This window comes from Actinia tenebrosa, unplaced genomic scaffold (assembly GCF_029948245.1).
Source record: "Actinia tenebrosa isolate PJP-AT-01 unplaced genomic scaffold, QUT_ActTen_1.0 PGA_scaffold6__47_contigs__length_16458017, whole genome shotgun sequence".
Classification (NCBI taxonomy): domain Eukaryota; kingdom Metazoa; phylum Cnidaria; class Anthozoa; order Actiniaria; family Actiniidae; genus Actinia; species Actinia tenebrosa.
Window position 1 is genome coordinate 4,584,465 of NW_028292583.1, and position 26,497 is coordinate 4,610,961.

The 26,497-nt window shown below is 36.9% G+C and overlaps 2 protein-coding genes across 3 annotated transcripts; one reads left to right on the forward strand and one right to left on the reverse strand.

Moving 5' to 3' along the window:
• Nucleotides 1-447: 447 nt before the first annotated feature.
• On the forward strand, nt 448-2,068 carry LOC116290604 (hemagglutinin/amebocyte aggregation factor). Its single transcript, XM_031697672.2, has 4 exons — nt 448-562; nt 700-891; nt 1,265-1,655; nt 1,862-2,068. Exons 2-4 carry the CDS (start codon nt 714-716, stop codon nt 1,893-1,895), a joined length of 603 nt encoding a protein of 200 aa, XP_031553532.1. The 5' UTR covers nt 448-562; nt 700-713; the 3' UTR covers nt 1,896-2,068.
• Nucleotides 2,069-2,571: 503 nt separating this feature from the next.
• LOC116290603 (uncharacterized) lies at nt 2,572-26,497 on the reverse strand. Of its 2 annotated transcripts, XM_031697670.2 has the most exons (22): nt 26,310-26,477; nt 26,092-26,217; nt 25,667-25,770; nt 19,660-19,752; nt 18,562-18,675; nt 17,046-17,186; nt 16,173-16,283; nt 15,763-15,885; nt 14,602-14,721; nt 14,329-14,484; nt 12,798-12,920; nt 12,311-12,484; nt 12,044-12,232; nt 10,597-11,948; nt 10,385-10,526; nt 6,241-10,284; nt 6,001-6,165; nt 5,583-5,695; nt 5,174-5,339; nt 4,314-4,610; nt 3,755-4,030; nt 2,572-3,092 (listed from the first exon to the last, which is right to left on the reverse strand). In XM_031697670.2, the coding sequence occupies exons 1-22, from the start codon at nt 26,393-26,395 to the stop codon at nt 3,085-3,087; spliced, it is 8,223 nt and encodes a 2,740-aa protein (XP_031553530.2). In that variant the 5' UTR covers nt 26,396-26,477; the 3' UTR covers nt 2,572-3,084. The 2 variants fall into 2 exon arrangements, with proteins under 2 accessions (XP_031553530.2, XP_031553531.2); XM_031697671.2 differs by lacking the exons at nt 2,572-3,092; nt 3,755-4,030; nt 4,314-4,610; nt 5,583-5,695 and having other exon boundaries at nt 5,180-5,339; nt 26,310-26,497.

Below are 26,497 nucleotides of genomic sequence, written 5' to 3' on the forward strand. Positions count from 1 at the left end.
GGCATTAATTCTTGTTGTTTCCGTTAGAAATCCTAGACCTTTTGATATGAGAGGGTCAAGTGAGTCAGCCAACAAGGAAGAAAGCCAAAAAAAAAAAAAAAAAGGGGGTGAGAAATTTGGAAACTTTCAACTAATAGCAGTCTATAATGATTGTGCTGTCCAAACATTTGTTCTGTGTCAGCATGTCACACACTGTGGGGATATGCCTGGAGTGTCACCACACTGTTGGGACATGCTGGTATATAACAAATACACGGAAATGAAGGTTTAAAAAAAAACAGACTTAGAATTTCATTCCCTTGTCCTGGAGCGCATTCTTTTTGTAGTCGAGCAGTTGGTATACATTTTCTTTTATATTCATATTTTAGAGGTCAGAAAAAGGTTCAAACGTTTTCCGGCTTTGCTTACGCGGTTTTCTAGAACTATTGACTAATCTAAAATCAAAGGGATTAAATTCTCTTTTTAAGAAAAATAATACCTTTATTTTCTGGTATAAATAATGGCGCTGTACTTTAGAATACAGACAGTGTTCATCAGCTAAGCTGTAGTGATCATCATTCAGGTGAGACATATTTTCAAAAAAAATTTTCTTCCATAGATTTGTCGTTTTAATAGACATCCTATATCGAAATTTAAATATTTTATCTTTTCTGGTTTTGATTTGTTTTTTTTCTTTTTTTTCTCTCCTTTTCTTTTTAGCATCAATTTTCACCATGTCGATCAAGATAAAGGCGCTTTTTATTTGTGTTTGTTTCTTCCTGTGCACTTCCTTGTTTAACGTCGTGCAAGGATGTGGCGGTTCGTCAAGCTCCGGTAACTCCCGACAAAATGGCATGTCCCGTCGATATCTCAACTGGGATACCAAATTTTTGGAGTCCTTCTCATGGGTCTGTAAGTACTATGTGCTGAATACCTTAATTTCTCGTACATGACACTATTTGTTAACCAGGAAAGGCACTCTGGGAAATTTATATGTATTAATATTTTCGTCTGTTGAAATACTTACACTTAGAAATAGAAGAAAATAGAAAATGTCAAAAGTAAAACTGTCAGATTAACTTTTAGAGAAAAAGTGCAAAAACTCGGCTTTCCATCATGCTTTGTGCAACGGATTCGTGCTCGTGAACATTCGCTATTTTAACAAACCGTAAAACAACCTCTCGGCTGATAATTTCATCTTCAATATAGACATCTATTTAAACAAACCCTGAAACAAGCTGTGTTCAATGGTATTTTCTATTCATTCATTTTTTATTGTCAACAGGTAAAGGGACGAAGGAAAGCATATGGAACATTCAAAGTGCCCATGAAAATCACCATGATGATCGAGTATGGGGCTACCATTGTCGTCATAACCCATACATCACAACAACCTGTGCCTGGAGCCTCCCTAACAATCAGTATCTTAATGACTACAATGGAAATGTGAATTTCATATGTCCCAGAAATGGTTACATTGAGGGAATGCACGCCAATACGTTCAGTAACGTCTACAACGATCGAAGGTTTGATTTTAAATGTTGTGATGGGACTCGCCTGCGGAGAAACTGCAAATGGACGTCTTATGTCAATAATTGGGATGGTGACATGAACTACGATGTGCCATCTGGGTACTACTTGGCTGGCGCTTACAGCTATCATATCAATGATTACCAGTATGTAGAGAAACGGTTATTTATACTTGCCTTGCCTTTCCTTGCCATACCCTCTTCTTTTCCCTTCCTTTTCCTTTCTCTCTTTCTTTTTATCATATTTCTTCTCTTCTTCCTTAAACCATTAAACTGTTCTTGCCTATTTTGCAAGTCTGAATTACGAACCGAGGGCACTTATTAACTTCTTGTTGCGATCTCCTCCTTTGCAGGGACAGGAGATGGAAATTCTATATTTGTCAATAGAAAAGAAAATCCCATCGACCGAATAGACGACATCAGGCAACAACTTATGATATGCTAGAATCCTTCAGTCTAGAGTTTGAAGATATTTGATTGTCGTAGCTATTGGGGTAAATCAAAGGTGAAGGTTGAATAATTATTTAAATATTATTAAGAATAAATACATTCAAGAAACAGCTTTAAGCATCCACGTATGGTTACTTAGATCGTAATGGGAAAAAAACCCCAGAGGTGTTAAATAAAGGCAGTATTAGGGTAGGCTGTCACGAAGGGAGGTGCCTCGGATCGGCTATCTTATTCAAAATACATCTCATGAATTATTTCGTACTATCCAGGAGTGCAGGAGCGTCAATCAGTGTTCACATACGGTTTAGTATTTATCCAGGAATTTTAGACAAAGAGGGGGAGGGGCAATTTGGGGTCCGTTGAGACGAATCTCACTGCTGAGAGAGGAGGTCTGAGGGCATGCTTTCAAGGAAACTCTTAGTCTTAAATATGATTTCCAGAAGTGGTATTGCCATGCGTTCTGGAAATATTTTAGACCAAGAAAATGATCAACAAATCCTAAACTGAAAACGGGGGCCGAAGTTTGATTATATTATAATTACGTTAAACTTCATGCATACTCTACCCAAAATCTCTCAGTTAATGATCGTTTATTTTCCATGGTGCAATAAATGAATTAAAAATAGTAATAATAATAATAATGATAATAATAATATGTAAATGTAAACTTTATATAGCGCTAATTCTTATACTTTGTTAGCGCTTTACATATCGTTTCAAAATGTAATGAAACTTTTGATTTTTAAAGGTTATTGACTTCAATTTGCGCAAAGTAATTTACCTTTTTGATGACAAACACGATTGCAATATCACTTTTTGTTCGTATTCTTCGAAATTTGCTAGGTCTAGATTTACATTACATTTACTTCCTTCTTATAAGATTTTAAATCAAGGGTTTATTTGACTTGGCATTCATGTTTTTGTTTGTTTGTTTTTTTTTTAAGTATTGGATTTTGGCCCGGACTATTCGTTTTTTCAACTATTCGATTTTGGCCCGAAGTATTCGTCTTCCTCCTTTATGCAATCGTACTTATGGTATTTGCCGGGATTATTTAATTTTTTGATTATTTGTTCATCTTCAGGGCACTTTATTTTGTTATGCTTGTGACTTCATAAGGACACCACATTAGGAACCTGAAAAACAGCAAACTTAACATTGTCACTCGAAATAATAGACTTTGAATAACTGTATTGTTCTGGACTGACTAGCCTCTCTTACATGTGAAATTGCTTTTGTGTTTCCACGAGGCTAGTTAATTAATTAATCATATCCTTTTTGTAATCACTACCAAATCCTGCAATCTGATTGGTTCAGAGGAGTGCGATTAATTCCCAAATCGAATCCTTAGGAGCTCTTAATCGCATCCTGAAAAAGATTTTTTTTAAACAATAAAATAAAACAAAATAAAGCAAGAAAATCAAAGCAAAAAATTTGTTCACATTTAGTTCTTTTACTACATTAAATTGATTATTCTGCACTCTTTATTGTATTTTTTCTCTCTTGTGTATGATTACAAAAAGGATATGATTAAGTGGTAATTAAACTTCGTTTCGTGCATTTTTGGTCTGAAATCAAATTTGCAATTACAAATTGCACTCCCGCTACGCACTCCACTCAGTTCAATTACCATCATTAATAGATATTCAAACTGGTCGCTATATCTTAAATCGGTGCACGTGTATTGAAAGCTTATTTTGGACCCGATTTGAGAAATACAAAAGTATATGAGAAATTCCTGATGGATGAAGGAAAAAAACTAGAACTAAACAACATAAAGACTTAATAATATACAAACCTCTTTTCTTTGTTTTTATGTGGATCTCAGCTGCAGATTCTCCAGCCTGTGCTATGTCCTCGAGCACCTTGAAGAAGTACACGGTATCTTCCTGAAGATTGCTGATTACACAAGAAGACGAGTAACATGCTGTTGTTATATCCAAACGATCTTGCTGTTTACCGTAGTGAACCACAAACGCATTGTATGCACTGGACCGGCTAGGCTTTTTGAACTTCAAAAGGATTTCTCTTGGACTTAATGCACGGCCTGATACTTTAACTGGACGAGAAGGAGCTGGGGGGAAAAAGGTATTATTAACAGTAACGAATTATAAATTCGAGATTTGTGTACGGTACTGAGAAAAGAATGTTACCAGATCAGAGAATGTCCATAAAGTAGAAAAGAAGGGCAGGTTTAGTTCTTTTAATATGCAACCTCTTAATTTTGATATTTTGCTCGATATTGGAAAACGCTGTCGAGTCTCGGGAATATCTGTCGCCCATGATCGGATGACGCAATCGACCAGTCGCAAATTTGATTGACGGGCTGTAAAAACACAAAATACCACGTGTCTTACTTTTCAGGTTCTTGCAAGGTGCATTTTTCCATTTAGGATATTCTCCTTTACTAGTAAAAGGAGATATCTTCACACAGTACTCTGTATACGCCTGCAGTCCAGGAACAATGGCACTGGTCAGATTCCCAGTTGGTGTGGTATAGACTTGCCATTTGTACTCGGTAAGTTCTTTGAAGTAGATGTGATAACCGCGGATGATGCCATTACGTTCATGTAAGGGTATTGGTTGCCATATTACGCTCATATTTTCGTAACTGACTGGAATGCACTGGGCAATAACTGGGGCCGCATTAGGGACTGAAAAAAAATAAACAAGTGAAATGTCGTCACCTATTGAGGCAGTTTTTATGAGTCGTTTATTTGATATTAGTATAATTGTGGACTTGAAAATAGTTTCTCGTGCTGTGATTGCTCGAGCGACCAGTGATTCTGAGACGATAATCACTGCTCAAGCGTGGATTATGAGGTTTTTCCAAGTTTACCGGAGTGGAAGTAATACTAAAACGTTTTAATTGAAAAGTATAAAATTATACTAAAAATAATTCTCGCGGATCGGTAAATATTCCACCAATAATAACTTGTTAAGTATCATGAGGTCATACACAGGAGCCAAGAATTGTTTCCTATTCCTTTAAAGTTGACTAATATAACTACGTTTTTCTTGATCTGTTTCATGTAATTTATATATAGATTGTTAACTGAATAATTTAACACAGCTGTTGAGTTTTGAGCACAATACGTGCATTATTGTAACTATTATTATTATAACGTGCGCTGTAATCCAAAAACTAAAGGAAAATAGTTTTCAAAAGAATTATTCGTTCATTAAACCATTCAATTCATAATGATATCTTTCTTACCATCCTCTCCTGATTTGATGATAATCTTGGATGCTCTAATTCCATAAGAGTTTACTGCATACACTTCAATGTGATAATCGGTGAACTTCTTAAGGCGTGTCAAGGTCCATGTGGTCACAGTCTTGGGTACTCTTACTGTCTTCAATCTAGTCTTTGGCTCTCTGTACTGATAGATAATTCATATCAAAGAATATGAGATGCACGACAAAAAGAAAACGAGCAAATAATTGATTTTAGAATAAAAAGGACAATGGGGTAGAGAGAGTGCCTGTTAGGACGCATTATGGGATCTACGTATTTGAGATGAAAAAAATTTGAAGAAGAATCAAGAACTTTCACGGTAAGGTTACTGTTGATCCTCTCAAGAGTATAAATCTAATTATAAAATGCTATAGAATTGAATTCTTACTCTAATGAAATAACTTGAAATTGACTTGCTGTTTTCTTTAGGGACAAGCCAACTGACCCGAAGCATTGTCGAACTTATTACAGTTGCTCGTAGTTCTTTTGGTGGCGATGGACCTGCCATACAAAATGTCAAAACCGAGTTTGCAAATGTAATCTATTCCATAGTGAATGTATTATTGTATCTTTTGAGTAGTTTTAGACTTAATGCAATGGTCTTTTTTAAGTGTTACCGCAGGTGTTCATCTCATTTGCAGGCATCCATAGTGACTGCTATTGTGCATAGCGTGTGAACGTAACAAATTTATTATAAACATGCATGCAATAATTTATTCATAAAATAGGTTTATCTGCATGCAGCTTACTTCTGCACAGCCTCGTTTTATAATTGTTTGGTATCCAGGTAGTTTTTAAGAACTTACGCATGTCGTAACATTCATCAGGACTCAAGGCTCCCTCTCTTTTGGTAATGAATCCGTATGGACAAGGAATACACTTGGTTTGTCCTTGTTCATACTGGTAGGTTTTGATAGGACATGAAGTGCACAGACCATCTGCATCCCCATATGTTCCAGGAGGACAGTTGTCTGAACATATAAAAGGCGGATACGGTTAAAATTATCATGCATAATTTTACGTAAAATAGTAAATATATCACTTACAGCACATGTATCCATTGGAATGAGGTCCTTGCCCCATTGAACATCCTAGCTGAGCAATCCATGCAGTTAAACTGCCCGCATTCCCATTGATTACTTCATAATAATTGGTTACAATAGGAGATGTATCATTTTTCAGTTTTTGGTACCAGGTTTGCAAACCATTCACCAACCTTTTCCGTTTTCTTGCAAACGACTCAACAGCTGGAACGAGAGGTTCATTGATGAATTCCTTTGATGTTTTTTTGCTTGCGTACAAAAAGCTGACAGTGGCAATCTGTAAGCCATTTGATGCAAAGTTTATGTTTTTGACATTAGATACTGGATTATTTAAAGACATGGCGAGGGCTTTCTTGAGACGAGGGAGGTCTCTTCTCGCATGGACTTTTCCACACCAAGACAAGCTACGTTCAATTTTACATGTTTTGGTGACATTAATTCTTGCTCCTAGCCTTGGTTCACCAGGAGACAAGTCTAACACCCAAACCTTTGCTTTTCTGCTCCGCACTTGTCCATAACTGTTACGAGCAATACAATAGTAATATCCAGAGTAATTTGTGGTGGGTTGCTCGTAGTACAAGAAAGTTCCATTATCATTATAGATCTTGACTTCTGAGCTGTTTGGATACTGAGAAATGAAGAACCATTCGATATCAGGCTCAGGGTCACCTGTTGCATTACACACTAACAAAAGTCCCTTCCCATCTTTAGCATACACGTTAGTGTCATTGGGATGCTCTGTTATCTTTGGTTTGCTTTTTACATAAATAATGGTTACATTGGATGTAGTGAAACCTTTTCTGTTTATCGCCTTGCACTTGTAGGAGCCTGCATGACTTGTATTAACCTTTCGTATAGTCAACAAACCATTATCTGATTGGATGACTGATTCATTGTTGTGTATCCACTGGTAAGTTACCTTTGTATCGCTGGTTGCATTACAAAACAAAGTCAAAGTCTCGTTCTCTATCACAACCTCAGGCCTAAATGATACAAGGGTAATTTCTGGTTTTCTTCCACAGAGGACATTAGTGTCTTCTGTATGGTTCAAGAGGTAGTGCAGATCCCATAGCTTATACCGAATTTCCTCCACTGTAAAGTTCTGTGAGATCAAGTCGATGAGACGTGCCGTAATATTAGACAACCCCATTCTTATGTTTTTTGCTCGTGCAAAGTCACTTTCATAGAGATAAAGCTCATCCAAATCTTCACCAATATCGATTAGACAATCTTGAGCACCTGCGCAATTTAGAAATGATTCCTCTTTGGTAAGAACTTCTAGAAATGCTCTCCAGCTGACCAAAGTCTCGTTCCATGACATCATCGAAAAGTTTTTCTTGTTTTCAATAATTGAACCTAAATAATCTAGATACGATCTTGTCATATCTTGCGAAGTCTTGGTTTCATTTTCATCCTGAGTGCCATTTGATGTCACATTTTCAAATGTTTGGTAAACAGAAGTAAGTTTTTCAATGTCATTCCTGTTGACACGTTCAACATGCTCTCTTGCATTAACGAGGTTTTCAAGAGACTTTACAATGTCTTTATAGAAAGCATTTGCTTTTCTGGTTTCGAGGCAAAGATCGTGATTCTTCAAAGTCTGAATTCCATCTTGATTGTCCCCGACAGTTTTGTTGATTCTGTTGTAAAGTTCTTCGGAAATGGATCTTTTCCTTCTGGCACCTTTTTTCTCTTCGTACAATTCTTTTATGGCTTTTACCACTATTTTGTGAAGTGAAATCTCCTCCTTGTCGAAATCAAATAAAACAGACAAGTCCTTTTTCATTCCATCTATGGATTTCACGGCAATAGTAATTGGTATTTGTCTTTTGGTTTGCTCTGTGAAGGTGAAATCAAATATAAAATCTGATACATAAACTACCCGTTCATTAGTTCTTTCCTCCAGAAGTCTTGACAGCCTTAGGCCAATTTTAGTGCTCGGGAAGACCTTCACTTCGGGTATTACAGCCTTAGTTAGATTTTTAGCCAGCTCTAAATGTTTCAACTGTGCTTTTGCCATTTTGGTTTCTTCTAACATTTTATTGTATTTAGCTTCTGCCTTATAAAGGTCGATGGTTGCAATTTCCAGCCTATTAGCAAGACGATGTAATCGAACAAAGTCCTGGGTCTTTTCTTTCTCATATTCTAGGTTTGCATTCGGAATATTCAGTCTGTAAAGTTGCTTCTCATTATAACATGCATTGTTTCTTTTGATACATTGTGCATTCATAATCTTTGTACTGCAGGTATCGTTCATACAGATTAGTGTTGGCGGAGCGTAGCTATTTTCTATGACTTTTAATACCTTGAAAGGGCCAGTGCAATCAAATACTTTTTCTTGCAATTCATAACTTTTTCTCTCATTCCATACTTTTGTATATGATACACTCTTCATTGGACCAGGAACCATTTCATAAGTCTGATCGCAGCCAAAGATTGCATCTGCTAAAACAGAGAGAACTTTTCCAACCATATGTCCTATCAAATATCCAATAGCTTGTCCGACTACAGGTACAGGTATTTTTGTACCTAAAATTGCTCCAACTGGTCCGAGTATTTTTTCGTAATTCCTTTTTCCGCAATTCCCTTTGGCAACAAGCACAAACGTTTTCTTCTCATAATACCCTGTTCCACTTTTCCGTACGATTCGTTCTTTAACGACTGTTCTTTCTTTTTCTTCACATTTATATTCATCGACGTTTAACTTTAGCTTCTCACTTTTATAAGTGCAGTGTGTAGTTGTTGAACATTCCCATTTACATTGCTTTAGTTTACAATCTGGTAAGGTATTTACATCTTCGCCATAGTTATCATATACATAAACTTTCTCCTGTTCATATTCTGTCTCTACCATTGCCCTGGTTTTTATCACCTTTTTCTTTAGTTCCCCTAACGATTTGAGGGCCTTTTGCCTTTCTTGTAGTGTTTTCTGAAAACTGTCAAATTTATGTTCTGCTTCCCTGGCAGAATTCTCCGCATTTTCTATTCGTTGAATTGCTTTCTGCGCTAAGTCTTTAATGTGGTTATTGACTTTTCTCTGGAGCTGTTGGGGAAGACGAGAGTTCTTCTTTATTTTCCCTGAAACGTGATACTTAAGTAAAGACCAGTCCGAAACCTCTGTTTTTGCACTAACGTTCATCAAAACCTCGTGTCTTCCATAAAGTAAGCCTGATGTATTGAAAGAAAGTATATCTTGTTCTATCTTACAACGGACACTCTTTTCTAACCCCATGAAATTAATAGTTGGATTGAAGGATAAAATGCTTGCTGCTTCTCCTCTTGGTACGTTTAGTAAAATTTTCTTGGCTTTATTTAGGGACATAAGTTTACCTAATTGCAAAGACTTCAAGGCTTTTCCTTGAACAATAATGCTGGAATGATTCGGTGCTTGGTCCGTCTTGGAACGACTGCTGTCTAGTGTTACGTTCAAGCCTTCGAAGCAAAGTCGTTTAGAGCAAATTTTTCCTTGGAATAATATTTTGAAACCATTGAAACGTTTTGAGACTGCTGAACGCTTGAAAACCAGATTGGGAATTTCAGGAAAACTGATTACTATTTGATTTACTTGGGCAACAAGGAGGCTTCCTGTCGTTGGTATCTTTATCTTTGCTGTTGATTCGATTACTTTGCACAGGAATTTGGTATCGCGAAGTTTGTTTCGCAAACGAGAGATCAAAAGCGAAAATTTTAATTTATTCTTGGAAGGAAGAGTCCCGATGATAGAACGAATGTCACTTACGAGAGTGTTCAATTCATCGATAAAATTTGTCCATCTTCTTATATTTTCTTTTTTCGCTAAACCATCCATTTGTGGGTTATTCATAATTCCTTTAAGTTGAAAAACTAGAAAACCTATTTTCATTAATTTGATATTGTAATCATTTAAGTTCACGATTACTGTCTGTTTTCCTCCTTGTACTTGGTGGTCCAGTGAGACAAAGACAGGTTGGTTCATTGCTGGGCGTATCATGGTCTTAAGAGGCGTACCTTGAAGCAGTCGAGGAACTTTTTTCCATTTCAAAGAAATCCCCTGGCGTAAGGCGCTTCCTGCATACATTAAAGCAAAAGAAAATTTTAAAAATGTTTTAAGGATCTTCTGTTGAAAACCATGACTACGTTTCAAACATGATGGTAATGTTAAACTTACCACCCCAGATAGATTTTCCAAGGACGTCTTCGGATGGTAATTCTATATTAAGCTGTTTGTTAAAGACAGTTGTCGTCATGTTAAGAGCTGCCTTTCCTTTCCATATTCCTGTGATGTTCCGTGCAAATCCATAGTGCAAAACCTTGTGAAACAGTAATACAAAATCAATAATTTTACAATTCCGTAATCTACCTTTGTTTGAAACCACTTACTTCGGTTATGTTGAAGGTGTCAACAAAAACTTCTCCCTGATAATCCAACGACATCTTGGTATTTTCGTTCTCTAGTTTTGTCTTTATCGTTCCTTTAAGCACTACTTTATATTCATGCGATTCAAGATTCTCAAACTGCCTTCCATACCATAAGCTCTGCCCGATGGTAACTATAGCTTTTCCATTTCCAGGAAACATGGCACCAGTAAGACCAATGTCCCAGCCAGCGTTTCTTATGTCTTGGAAAAGTACTGATGACTTGATTGTTTTTGTACTTTCAATTGGAAAGGCGAAGCCAACGTCTGAGGTACACACATCGATTGCATAACAAAAGCCTCTCTCATCAGGTAAAGTGATGTCTTCATCAAGGGTTATCATCGATCCGATGCTGGGCTCATATGTCATGATTGCACTCGATGATTTGAAGATAGAGGAACAAATCTTGGAGTTGGATCCAATATTGGCATAGATATTCCTCAAATCAAAGGAACTAGAATTTTTCTTCTCTTGTATTTGCAGCCATAGTGGAGTTGATTTCGAGAACGTGCGCAAGAAAGATGCAGTAAAGACATCGTGTTCGACAAGTTCCATTATCTGAGGTAAATCTAATGTTGTTGTTTCGCAAGCATGTTTTGAGTTAATCTTTTTAATTCTCACGTTTTTGTTCATTTGACTTATCTGCTTAACTCTGTTTAAAAAACCCTCAGAAGGTTTTGATGAAAAGTCTACACCAATTAAAGACAAAGGAATGGGGTGTCCCTCTTTAGAGATTAAATGCACTAATCCCTTTGTCGATATTTGTCTAGTTGATGGGTTTTGTTTCCATGGCTGCGTTGATGACAATTGCGCAGGACATTTGAACATGTCAGCCCTCTTCAAGTAACAGCCAACAGGTAGTTCCCCTGGTAAAAGTGGGATTTGCGTGAAGATATTTTTCTGATTGGGAGTCTCTGGGCTAACAAAAAGAACGCTCTCTGCAGGATTCATGTAGTCCTTTGCACTTTCTCCATGAACGGAAAATGATAACACCTTCAGACCAGGCTGTTTGGATTCTAAAGTAACGTCTGCTTTGTTACTTGATTTGAATAATTTCGGCTTCGAAGGTTGAGCAATCACATTTTCGTCGGATTGAATAGAGATCTGAATTTCTTTTGAGGGTTTGGCTTTAAAAGATAATGGCAAAGACTGAATATTTTCCTTGAGCTTTGGAAATAATGGAACGTTTATTACTCCGTGCTCACATTGTTTCCCTTCATAACCAGTGTTAGAGCAGTCGCATTGAAAATCCTTGGATGTGAGTGGTGTACATTTACCTCCATGACGACAGGGGTTGGGCATGCAGGACCTCGCATCTTTTGTAGAAAAAAAAATAAAGGAAAGGAAGAATAATAAATAAAAACACTTGCTTGGAGTATTAACGACTAAAAAAAATAAACATTTTACTTACGATGACATTGAAAGTTGTTTTTCCAAGCCACTCCCATTTTATCTGCTGTGAGGACGCAAGATAAATTGCTGTTCCCGGTATGATAAAATCCAGATGCACATCGCATGGTACAGGAAGAACCATAAGTCCTGAAACATGGCAGGGACAGGATTGCATTGACTGGTGGTTTGATCATGTCACACATCTTGGCTATAACAGAGAAAAATTGTCATCTATAAGATTTCGAAAATCACAATAAAACGAAAATCAATTTTACTAAGACTGTGCCTTTGCATATTGCTTGTGGACCACTCCATCGTGACGTTGGCATACAGGTTATGCTGGAAGGACCCTCCATGTAGTAGCCATGGCTACATGCAAATGAGCAGTTGTCGTTGGTTGCCATGCCAGTACAGGTCATTGTTCCATGAGGTTGTTGTACGAGAGTCGGACAAGGAAGTGCTGAAACATATCGGTAAGTTATACGTTAAAACTTCATTATCAAACTCATTGTAAATATGAAACAAAACTGTGTTCATTTGCATAAACTTTAAGTTGTATTTTCTTGGCCAAATTCACTTTAATTTTGAAAACTTTAGTGAAACACAAAGGAACTGACCTAGACGTTTGATAAGTCATATACAGCATTCGTGTCCGTGTTGTATCAGATATACAATCACTCGGCTACGCCTCGTAGCTGTATATCTGATACAACACGGCCATTCATACTGTATATATTACTAATATTAAAGTTCTCACAATAAACATGGCATACCTCTACAGGATTTGCCATCCTTATGAAGCTCATATCCAGTGACGCAGCTACATGTATACGTTCCTCGCGTATTGATGCATGTCTGGCTGCACTTGTGGGTTCCCATCATACACTCGTCAATATCTGATGCAGGACACAAATAATAATAATATTAATAATGATAATAACTTTAACTATAGCAAGGACATTTAAGATCATAACATGAACATTTGTATACAACATGATATAGAACATTATTGACCGAAGAAGAACTGTGGTATACCAGGTATAAAATGCCTTTGTTTTTTTTCTGATTCCTGCAAAACAATTTGAACAAGTTGCGCAATAGTACCCATGGGTCTTCACGAACTTACCCAAAAGACCTTTGTGGGTATCTGCTATAGGGTTCCCATCTATACTCCAATCAATTATCATATATCAGATGTCAATCAATGTTATCATTTGTTGTCAAGTGATCAAGAGAGGGCGGAGCTAGCAGATCACGTGGCACAGGTTTATGTCTACGCATGCTCTATTTCGTTGACCGCCGTAATAAAAGACAGCCGAACTAGAAATATTAATTTACTATCAATTTCGCAGTCAAGGATTTCAAGCAGAGAAGTTGAAGCGATTATTCCCAAGAATTTCCAATGAACTTCATGTGCAAAACCTTGTTTTGGTTCATCTATTCATGATTCATCTACTCGAACAGTATTTTCTGCACGAACAAGCGAAGATCGATGAGGAGAACAGGGTTTCAAGAGTCAGAATTATACGATAAGCGATATTGTAGTAAACAAATATTTCATTCGGTATGACTCGTTATTTTCTTGAACTTGACAATATATTCTTATAACCTATTTTTATGTATTTATATTAACTGTTTTGGCTTCAAAGTCTACTCACAAAGGAACATAAGGTACATAGCAATATTTATTTATTTTTAAGACTTCTTTTCCAGGGTTTGATCTTTGCCGTTCTGAGCGTATGATCTCCTTTAATTTTCCTTCAAAAAATGGCGATTCATTAAAAAATATCGATAAATTATAAAATGTAAATCAATTATGAGAGAGATTTTGAGCAAATATTAGCCTGTATTTACGTTTTACGACTTATATTGTAAATAACTGTAAGATTTGTTAATATTTTATTGATGAGCATATCTAATTTTATACTGCTGTCATGATAATAATAATAATAATAATAATTATTATTATTATTATTATTATTATACAGCTTCTCATTAATCCCATATAGGTAACTGTCCAATTATTTTCTTAATTGGACAGGTCTTGTTGATATGGGATTAATTAGGCAGCTATATAATTAATAGGTAATGGGATTTCATGCTCCCCAATCAAGAAATAATTAGACTCGAAAAATTCCTCTAACTGCCAAATTGGACTCGGCCTACGGCCTCCTCCAATTTTGTCAGTCCTCGGAATTTTTCTCGTCCAATTATTTCTTAATTGGACAGCATGGAGTCCTATTACATATACTAATAATAATAGAAGCAACTTATACTGAGATGATTACTATCTTTTTTACGAACCTTCACAACTTCTTCTGTCTCTTTGTAATGCGAATCCACTTCGACACCCACAAGTGTAGCTGCCTTTCGTGTTGAGGCATGTATGCTCGCAGTTAGACAGGGAATACTTTGCATTAAAAAGACCATCTATCTTGTGCGATTGGCATTCATCGATATCTAGATAAGAATGAAAATGTCACCATTTAATAGACCTCCACAAAACGTTCTAGGTACAAAAATTGCAGCTGTAAAACTAGCCAATTTCATAGACTCGTTATTAAATCTCTCATATACCTGAACATGTGCTGTTGTCGGGGTTCAGTTGATATCCCTTCCTACAAAAACAGGTGAAACTACCGATTCTGTTCGTGCAATTGTGATGACAAGGATTGTCCTCTGAACACTCGTCAATATCTAGAGGATAATAATGAAAGTCATAAATACACCTTAGTGTCATCTTCTTGAAATATAAAGGTGGATTAATAGATTGCAGTATCGCGATTCTCCTATAAGAGCCGTGGCCTAGAATTACCACTCTCGATTGTTTAATACCATTTGATTGACGGCAGGAGGGGGAGTGGGGGAGGGACACATTCAAAAATCCGCCATTTTGTTTGAGCTTCCAAAACGACGAACCCCCAAAACGGCATTGGGTTTTACGTTTAAGTTATACAAAAAAGTAAAAAAAAAAAAACTTGAAAACTAGTAGCTTATACACGTTGTACTTGATTTCTAAAAAAATCGCTGTTTTGTTGCCACGAATGTGGGGAGAGGGGAAGTGGCCCCCTTGCCCCCCTCCCTCTGCGTACGCCTTTGAGCTATATATCTTGCACTTTCTGCTACAGGTGGGTGAAAAATATCGTACAAAATTTGTTGCCTTTCAAGCTACGCTTCGACGAAAATTTGCTTTAAGCTTACAACAAATTGATTGCATATATGACAGAAAAATCGTAGAATCAGTTATCCTTTATTGACTTTTTTTTATGCATTAGCATGTAAAACTGAAGTAAAAAAATATCAGCGAAAACAGATGAAGCAATAAAATTCTTTTAAACTTAATCTAATTCTTTTTTATAATGATAGTGGAATGTTGATGAAAACAAAGTTTTCAAAAACGCTAAACGTCCATTTTCTCAAACTTTCCCGGTCAGAAACCGTTGTTAGGAAGACCACTGTTCAGTCAGTGAGAATCTCAAATCAGAATCGATTTACTTGCTTTTTCCTTTATTTTTGAATTGAGGAGAATTGCGATACAAAACGATTTTGAGACGGAACAATACCACGAAATACTGACGGCGTTGATAAAAAATATATTCACGAATTGGGCTCCAACGCTTCGCGACTCCGCCCAATACGGATTATATATTTTCTCCCAACTAACCGTCATTTTTTTGCGATATTGCCGTCTCAAAATGGCTATTAATTTATAGTATTACCTCAAAAACATAATCTCACCTGTGCAAGCCATTTCATTTTCCTCCAGGCGATATCCTTTTCTACACGCGCATTGCCTTGAGCCAGCAGTGTTGTTACAAATTTGTTCACATTTGCCATTATTCTTCTTGCATTCGTCAATATCTAAATTGGATCCAGAAATATAGCCTATAGTATCCATTTCCACAACTCTGAAATAATAATTGATGTATGATAATGTAGTAATTTGCATGCGGGCGGGTCACGTGCTGGAGAAAACGAAAACTAGTTCAGTGGTTTTCATGTTGTCCCAGAGATTAATATGTAAGCTTATATAAGTGGCTTATCTTACCGTAGTACGCCTAGTATACTTTGGACTATAGATTGACTCATAATCGTGTACTCGTTAATGAAATATTATTAATCTACAATTGAAAATAAAAATGGCAAACCATCACACAATGTTCCATTTTGTCGGTATCCTTGACGACAGGAACATCTATAACTTCCAATAGTGTTTACACATGTTTGTTGGCAAACGTTTTCTGCACATTCGTCCGTATCTGTTCATGAAGTAGAAGGTGGAAATTGAGATTAGAAAGCTTTGTACGCAATGTTCCTCGATCCAGAAAGCCAGCAGAAGCGAAAAACGCAATTTCCACAGGGAGCATCTTTGTTTTTCTATATAATTCCCCCATCTAGGTATATATCTGGTATCTATATCATGGTAGAGTACAAACACTAAAAGTGTGCAACACTTTGCACTATTTAGTAGTAAGTAGTGCTAATTAAACAATAGAAAACAATAGGATTAGCATAATTTAGCAGTATTTAGTGGTATTTATGTTACACACATAGTGTTTGTACGTACTCTATCCATACTAGAGGAATTATATGGCAAAAGTGAGCGCGAAAAGAATGTTTAAGTGCATTTTTAATCGATTGTTTGCTCTTTCATATTACGGGTAATAATATGTTCACCTCGAATTAAAAAACTAATTAATTATTTCATTTTTCCGATATTATTTTCACCTATCACTTTTATCTAAATTGGGCTCCCTGTGCATTTTCTCGTGTTTTGTCTTTTTTTTTATTTTTTTATTTTTTATTTTTAACCAACTTTTCAACAACCTCGAAGTCCGAAAAATGTTTGATTCGGAGAATTCGAAAATCCGGGCTCTACTTCTAGCAGGTGCCAGACTTGAAGACGCAAGCAAAACCCTTTATCAAAGCCCGGAACAATTTGGATACAAAGATAGCATGCCGTTTACCTGCTGACCGTTTGTTATCATGTGCAACTAAACAAATTGCTCGGTTTGACTTACCTGTACACACTGTACTGCCAACCAGCTTAAAGCCTGTTCCACAAGAACATCTATAGCTGCCTTTTGTGTTTAAACACCTGGCTCCACAAGCAGTAGTGCTCGACGCACAGCGACATGGCGATTTATTGCATTCGTTAAAATCTAATTAAGTAAAAACCTGCATATAAGAACCATCTATTTTCAAGGTTATGCTAAACTGGTTCTTATATATTTGGTATCTAGTGAGAGGTTAGGGTAAGGGGGTTCTTAACTGGTTCTTATATGTAGAACCAAAACAATTAATTTCCTCATATAGCGTATAATAAGTTATTATCATATCACAGGGGCGGATCCAGGATTTTGTTCAGGTAGGGATGCCGCACACAATGTTAACCCAGGGAGGGGTGCACCCCTTAGAATCAGATGTAAAAATAGTTTTGGTTATCTTCGAAGTAGAGGCACAAATTGGAACAATGGAGGGGTGCGCACCCCCTGCACCCCTCTCCTGGGTCCGCCCCTGTAACAATATATAACAATATAACCATACAATAATAAATGTCACAAAATTCACAAATGTGAAACTTGTGAATTTACATACAATGTCAAACTTTTAAAATTGCGTATTATATTTTATCATATGACCCGTACGGCCCTGCTCGCGCGCTCTAATAAAACCATTGGAAAAAGTCACGTGATGGGGGCCGGACGGGTTGACGCAAGCGGGCCGGAAAAACCCGTCCGGCCCTGCTCGAATCCGCGCGCTTTCTTTTTCTTAATTATTTTTATTTTCGAGAGGCTCATATGATAAAATGCAAATGAAAATATATCATGCAAAAGTAAGAGTTAATTACCTCGAACGGAGGCAATAAGCCATATACATCCCGAGGGCCGCAGGCCCGAGGGATGTATAGGCTATTTGCCGACGTTCGAGGTAATTAAGTATTTTATTTATCAATTGAGAAGGTTTTCTATCAAATGTTGCTCATTATAAATGCGAACGGTCTATATATAGTTATTAACCGAGTTAATAACTATATATTGACCTCGCATTTATAATGAGGGTTATAACAAAAATAAAGCCTTGTGAATAACAAAGAAAACCGTGTCAATTGAGAAATAACCGAAGTTAGAACCACTTTTCTCAAAATCGACTCCAACAATTTCTTTTAAATCTCCTGCACAAAAAATTCAATCCTTTGTGAGGTCAAAATGCTAACTTTTATTTTGTTAGATACGGACGCGCGAGCAAAAATAAACAAAATTGGTAAAATTTTCATAATCTTAATTTATGTTTTCAAAATCACCCAACAAAGTTAACCTTTTATATAAGAACCAGTCCAATTTTTAGGCTAAAGTGGTTCTTGTATAATTGGTGCTTAAAAAGCAAATTTTAGCCTAGTGGTTCTTAATCCACTGGTTCTTATATGCGGTTTTTACTGTATAAGGGAAGAAAAGAAGAAGTGGAAGAAGAAACGACTGTATAATAAGTGGCGGTAATAGTTAGGTTAACATTAAAAACAATTTTCAGAGAACTGACCTCGACATGATTTTGATCCCGTGTATCCACGATAGCATGCACATTTGTATGAGCCACTGTAGTTGATACAGTTTTGTTGGCAGCCTCCGTTGTTGGAAGAACACTCGTTTTTATCTTAGTAGAAATAATAAGATAATCAACCGTCCTGAGTATGATTTATTGCTACCTTTTGTCAAGAAGAATATTACCAATATACCAAAACGGCAAAAACAGGTACCTTTTTATCTGCTTTTCGGATTTCCTTCAAAGGGTGAAACTTGAAAAAAGGTGGGAAATTTCATCACATCCATTCATAGATAAAACACTAAATGTTCTAACTTTTTATCAACTAAAAAGGTACCTTTTCTAATCATTTGAATTTATTTTTTAAATCTATGAAAAGGGTAGGATTATTGACGTCCTAAGAAAGAAAATATATTGTAAAAGCTGAATTAATTGTGATTTTTAGATTCTAAATTCAGGATTTTAGAGAAAGTAGAATTGCCACAATCTATCACTGATTGAACATGCGCGCGGGAAACATGTTTCTGGAAACGTGTTTCCTCGTTTAGCCAGAGCCTAATAAAGGCTCCAAGTCCACACTTGTATTCACTCCACAAAACTGTCTATCTAATATTTTGTTTTAACGTAATACAATGAAAATATTTACGATCTTTTTTATTATCGATGTTTGGCTTGATTATTTGATTTATTGCGAGTCAAGTTCTGTCAAGCAATTTTCTCACGCATTTTCAAAGCTGTTACTGACTGTGACATCACTGCAGGCTTTTGAGTGTATTTGTTTTAATTTTCAGCACTAAACACTAGCCATAGAGACATCAAATTTACAGTAAATATTGTAGAAACCTTGAGTATAATGATGGATGCTTTTTAAAAAACTGTGTGTGGGAACCAGTCAAAATGTGTATATTTAATCAAGCCTGGGATGACGTCACGGTCATTAACATAATGGAAGTAAAAAGACCCAATGCAAATGGCAAAAATATTTTAACATTCAACTATTCACTTTGTAGAATCAATACTGAAATCATTAATGTATCAGGGGTTAAAGGTACATTTTAAGTAACGTAGTGAATCATGGTTGTAAAAGGGCCTTACCATACTGGCATCTTGATCCTTGCCATCCTCTATAACAGGAGCACGTATCTGGTGACGTGCACGATCCATGGGCACACCCACTGGAACAGATTGCTAATTATACATTCAAAATATAGTTTTTAAGTAATTTTGGTAAGGACATAGGTTATCACCGAACAGGGAAGGGGCTAGTCTCCCTCGCAGCCGCTATTAATGTCGTCATGCAATGCTTTCTCCCCTAAGCGTTGCGTGATGACACTGATAGCGACTGCGAGGGAGACTAGGGGGCAGGATTTCTATTTATTCAAAATATAACGTATAGTCGTCATAATTTCAGTAGACAGAGGGCCACGGGTCATCGGTGTTACCCTCTATGAATAACGTCACCATACTAAACGAGCTTTCACTGGCATGCAGATTGGCCTTGATGTGATGTGATGTGATGCGATGCGATGCGATGCGATGCGATGCGATGCGATGCGATGCGATGCGATGCGATGCGATGCGATGCGATGCGATGCGATGCGATGCGATGAAATGATATCTTTTGTCTTTTACTAAATTTCCCTTCATTTAATATATGCGACAGGGAAATTTAGTACGGGAAATTCGGGTTTGTAAAGACAAAAGAATCCGAGGTGATCATGGTATTACCTCTGATAAAGCCTCCTAGAGTAATTAAACAAAGCTTCTCTTTTATGAAAATGTTTCTTTGGGCTAAGAGTTTATAGACAAAAAGAATAACTTGAAGTTTCTTGAGTAGATATTTCGGACGATATCCATCGTCCATCATCAGTTTAATGACTTCATAAGTGTTACATTACAGTGAATACTTTAGCCCTAGGGACTAATACGTATTAATGAAGTACTGTAAACCCTAGGGACTAATATGCGTACATAGATATTGTTCAATTTAATAGTTTTAGAGCGACAGATTGTCCTTGTTCGTTCAAGTCTGGTTTTTGTTCTTTAATTAGGATGGCTTCAGCTATTTTTCGTTTTTGTTGCCAAGGATAATTCTCAGCAAGTACTTGGAAGTCGTCCTGATCAATTCCACATGTTCGTGGTTGTTGGTTTTACTGTGTTTAAAGAGAGTAGATTTCTTGTCCCTGGTTCCGTGATCTATTATGCGCTCTTCAAGTCTTCTAGCCGTCTCCCCGATATATGTTGAAGAGCGCTTTGGTTCTGGGCATGTAGCTTTATATACGAGGTGGTGCTTGTGCTTAAGGCGTGGTTTATCTTTAACAGGGAATTTTGAGCCTAATTTCCTAGCGTTTTATGTTCTGTGATTTTATTTATTCTCTTTGTATATTATATACATTTTTGGAAGTTTCCTAACCTTCAAATAAGAATGCAGCGTACATATAACAGGACTTTGGTATACTTGGACGAAGACTTTCGTAAATAAACTCTCTAAGCTTCCTGCTTTTGTTTCTGAGACGTTTTAGAGTTCGTAACATATTCTAGTGGGCTCACGATGATGATGCTTATTTGACTTAACATGAGATAGCTCATTTGATATAGCATGATTCTCGATAGGCTCACTCACGATTGTTCGCTCGTATATTGATCTCTCGTTGACCAACCTGTTTCAATGTGTTTTATTCAAGAGAATATTAAGTAAGAGAGCACATCTCCCATACATGGGTCTGTAACCATGAAAGTTTCTTGAAAATCTAACTTCATATTCTCTTGGTTTTATTACAACGATTATAACGACTCAGAATAGCTCAATGCTGATAGAAGGAGTAATATGATATATAAATTCGCAGGAATCATATTCGAGTTATTAATCATAAAGTTAATTCTAAGTCTCTAATGTACTTTCTGGCTCAGTAACCGTGCAGCTGTCATCTACGGAACGTAATCCTTCACATAGGATGTGGGTCGTCGGATGCGGTGTGGTCGAGCTTTTATGTAGGCACACTCGGCGGGGGATGTTCTTCAGGGCATCCCATAGGCGTCGTTTCTGTATTGTCAGGCTTCACCTCTTTCGTCTTCTTGAGGTGGCAGCAGTTTCTCCTGTACACTGCTCCGTCGGGTGTTTCTACCATGTATCTCATCTAGTCTAGACGTGCATTACTGTACCTTTCTTCCACACCTTGTCCCCAACTTGGAAGGGCTTCATTCGTACTACTTCACCCTCAGTTAAGGGAGGTAGGTCGCGAATGTGTTGGTTGTAGTAGTTAGATTGTTGTTGTCGTTTTGTCAAATCCTTGATCTCTCTGTCTCTGTGCGCAGTTCTGGGTTGCAGGAGAACTTTGGTTGTGGGCAGGAGTTTTCGCGTCCTTCGGCTCATAGGCGCTGTACTGAAATCGAGTCCATCCCTTATGTCGGTGTATTGCGAAAGTCAAGTATCGCTATGTATGGGTCTGAGCCAGTGTCAAGAGCTTTGCGGACGAGGTTCTTTGCGGTCTTGATATCATAGTATTCATGCTTACATTCAGCGACGAGACTTTCGACAAATCCGCCTTTGCACAACCATGTGCTCATATATATGGCTCATTCTACGCATGCGCTTAGACTTCACGCATGCGCTTAAGAAACCCCACAGCGATTCGTGACTGAACGCAAAAAAAAAAAAAAAGGTAAATGAAACCGAATTTATACCTCGGGCATTTCTAAGGAAGCCCGAGTAAAAAGCCGGTACTGAAACGAAACCTTATTAATAAATCAAGGGCGCCAGGACAGACGGATTGGGTTTTAAATATGTGTGATTGTTTCAGTTATTCGTAGATTTCTAATTGAATTGATATATGTTTGTTTCTAAATGGATACTAAATAGTGTTCACTTATCTTTCCATCCAACGGTCTTTCTGGTTCGAATCAGCCGTACGATATGAATATATTTACCACGTCCACCAACGGTCTTTCTGGTTTGAATCAGCTGTACGTACGCTCTGAGTATTTACCGCTGCACTATCCGTGCCAAGCAGCGCCGGCGTCGCTTTGTTAGCGATTACTCACATTTAATAAGTTAATCAGATTTACCTTCAGTACAGTAAAATAGACCGGGGTAGGAAAGCAAGAGCGGTTCTTTTGTGCTCTCGTCTGCTCGGATAATCCAATTATTTTGGCAGCACATAGGGCACTTTGTTTACACAGCGATGACAGATAGGACTTTGGCGAACGCAAAACGAAGCCCGAACCACGGTTCGTTCTTCGTAATACGAACTCGAGGTCAAGCTAGCCAACGATCATTGTGTTCAATTTACAAGTGTGTTATGGTGCGGTTCGTAGGGTCATAGTCATTGGTAAGGTAGTGGGTTCCTGAAATATCTTCAAAATCAATAACAAAATAAATGCCCGAAATATTTTTAGATTCTCAAAAAAATAAATGCCCCATCTGGGCCCATTTGTAGCCAACCGATCGACATGTGATATATGATCTGTGATATAGTTAATATGTATCGTCATCTAACTTTCTCTACACATGTTGATTATTATTGCGTGGGTTCCTGTCTAAGTACATACGGCTTTTTCTCTAGCAGGGTTTGCTTTCGATTTCCCATTTGTTTTGTTCCTATGATCTATTTGCGATTACTTTATACCCACTATTGCAAAAAGTACGTTACACTGAGGCACACACGGGCATGTTCTCGAGGACGGGTCTGTCATCGAAAAAGTGTCGTATTACGAAGAACGAACCGTGGTTCGGGCTTCGTTTTGCGTTCGCCAAAGTCCTATCTGTCATCGCTGTGTAAACAAAGTGCCCTATGTGCTGCCAAAATAATTGGATTATCCGAGCAGACGAGAGCACAAAAGAACCGCTCTTGCTTTCCTACCCCGGTCTATTTTACTGTACTGAAGGTAAATTTGATAAACTTATTAAAGGTGAGTAATCGCTAACGAAGCGGCGCCGGCGCTGCTTGGCACGGATAGTGCAGCGGTAAATACTCAGAGCGTACGTACAGCTGATTCAAACCAGAAAGACCGTTGGTGGACGTGGTAAATATATTCATATCGTACGGCTGATTCGAACCAGAAAGACCGTTGGATGGAAAGATAAGTGAACACTATTTAGTATCCATTTAGAAACAAACATATATCAATTCACTTATAAAATCTACGAATAACTGAAACAATCACACATATTTAAAACCCAATCCGTCTGTCCTGGCGCCCTTGAATAAATACCACATTTGTGCAAAATACAAATGTAAGTCAAGAAGTCTATATTCTCTACTTTCACATCCCCATACTACTTTGCGTCTTTGGGGAGTAACCAGAGGGTAAAAACCCACTTATTAATGTTGACAATACCTTGTTTGGTATCCAAAAATATGATGAAGAAGTAAAAAAACAGAAAAAGATAGAAGCTTGAAGACGTTTAAGGTAAATTTTAAGCATTTTTTCGTAAGTCAATACATTTTCTGTAAGACCAAAACCCTTGATGGTCTGTACACGCAAAAATAACTTGGAATAAACTTATAATTAGTATCGTACAGACAACAGCAGGCAAAGTATAAATTCAATTAAGAAACCAATTTTTAAAATGACATAAAAATTAAAAAATAATTAATCTTTTAAAAGATTCATGCAGATTACAGTTACTGTGGTGGCTGATAAGCACAGGGAGCCCGGCTGTACATGAACAAATAAATCAACAAAGTACTCTAGGTTTCCAGTGTGTTGAAACAAGACGTTTTAAAATACGTAACTTGATAATTAGATTTGAATTTTAAGCTCCTCTCAAGCTACGTTTACGTTTACGTTAATCTGCTATTGTTACTGGTAATACGACGGGTCTTGGTAAAGTGCGAGTCCGATAGTTGCGAGTTGCGAGTTGCGAGTTGCGAGTTGTTGAAAAAATTATACTTTAACGATAACTTCACTTTGTAAAACTATCAAAATCATGGTTATCGAAACCCAAGCAACAAAACTCAAGAATGTCAAGTTGATGACAGGTAAATAGGAGATCATTTTCTACGACCTCCTGTCACATAAATATCCGAACGAATATTTAAACATTGTGAAAGTACGTCGGTGGTAAAATGTTAAAACGTACCGTCACGAACCCCTACATTTTTAAACATATCTGCTAATTTATTGCTGTTTTTTTTTTTTTTTTTTTTTTTGCTGTGAGAGTGCTGTTTGCATATGTAACAAGAAACAGAACGCCTCAATGTACTGAGTGATAATAAATGAAACTTTTGTTGCTTGGGTTATTTTGATAACCATGATTTTGATAATTTTATGAACATTCTATCTAAAACATACGTCTTAAATTACATTATAATTTCTACTATTCGATTTGATGTGGATACTAGTATTGCTATGCTTTGATTTAGAGGTAAAACTAGTCTGTTAATTATATATTTTCGAATAATATTTTATAGCGCAATGACTTTCGTCTTCTTCAAGCCAGTATACCTCGTTCTCCATTGTAAAAGAAAATCCTCACGAAAATCCTCGTCCACTGATCTGAAAAACGTACATGACTTCAGAAAATACACTCAGCATAGTTAACAATTATTAACCGGGGGCGAAGTGAATATCGATGAATTATAACCGAAACAAAGTCGAGATAACTGTTATAACTGTTTAAGTGATTGGTTTTATACCATTACTTTTTACACTATAAATTAGCACTTATTAGATTTTTCGAATCTGAACTTTTTTTTGTCTTTGTTTTTTCGCTTTGGCAGCTTTGTATTTTATTTGTTTAGTGCACCGCTCTTGCTGTTCGATCTCAATCTTGCTAACAAATTTAAACTAACCTTATTTTTCCATTTACTTGTTTATTTTGTCAATTTTTTATTTTAATTTTTGTAGTTTATGTATTTTTTTCATTTCAGCAACTCGCAACGCGCAACTCGCAACTCGCAACTCGCAACTTTTTGACTCGCGTTCTTCCCACACCCTAATACGACTACGTCAGTCTTTTTTAAATCTCTTTACACCGGAAACCCAGAGTACTTAATTGATTTATTTGTTTATGTAGAGACGGGCTCCCTGTGTGATAAGTGGCAAGTTTATCTTTATTATCTTTATCATCTGAACATGAAATAAATATCTGATAACATACGTATTGAGCAGTAACGTCCGCTTCTTCTCCATCCACTACAACAGTAGTAGTTGCTTTCAAGCTTTGCCATAGATCTTTGCCCAAGAGTGTAGATCCGGTAAGACCTATTATGAAATTGCAATAATTAATATAGCTCTAGTTCGAAATTCGAAATTTAATATCCTTGAGATGTTATCCTCTATAGACAACATCCCTCCTCCTTCCCATCCTGTCCCCTGGACCTCTACACTAGGAACAGTTGTGGCTCACCATAGAAATTGAGAAACAAAGAGCGGAAAAACATTGTTACCGCATTTATATTGAAATAAGTAAAATTATGGAAAACAACAACATGCATTATATTTATGACTTGGTGCATAACATTTGAAATTAATTGTCAAATCTTAAACTTTTTACTATGTTTTAGATGGATTGATATAACATACCTTGATCTCTTGCATCTCGACCATCCCCACAACCCACAACTTGTATAATAATGGCGGTAGGTTAATTTGGAAGCATGGTACGATTCGTAAGCAGTAAAGTATTTAGGACTCGAGCAAACGTGACTTCTAAAATCAAAAAATCATTAAGTCATACGTAAACTAGCACTGAGGGAAGCTTTATGCCAAAAAATAAAGTTATAACATAAAAGATAACTTACGCCCAGGAATACGGTCCACTTTCATTGCTTTGTTGAAAAGTCAAGACCAGAAGCAAGGCCCCAAGCAATGGATTAAAGTAGCTCATCGCCCCAATAAGTGCAAGTGAAAAGACGTTTCCTGAACAGCTCTTCCATTAAAATGCTGTTCATTTGGCTGATAAACGGCTCTTTATTTTATTTCTGACGAA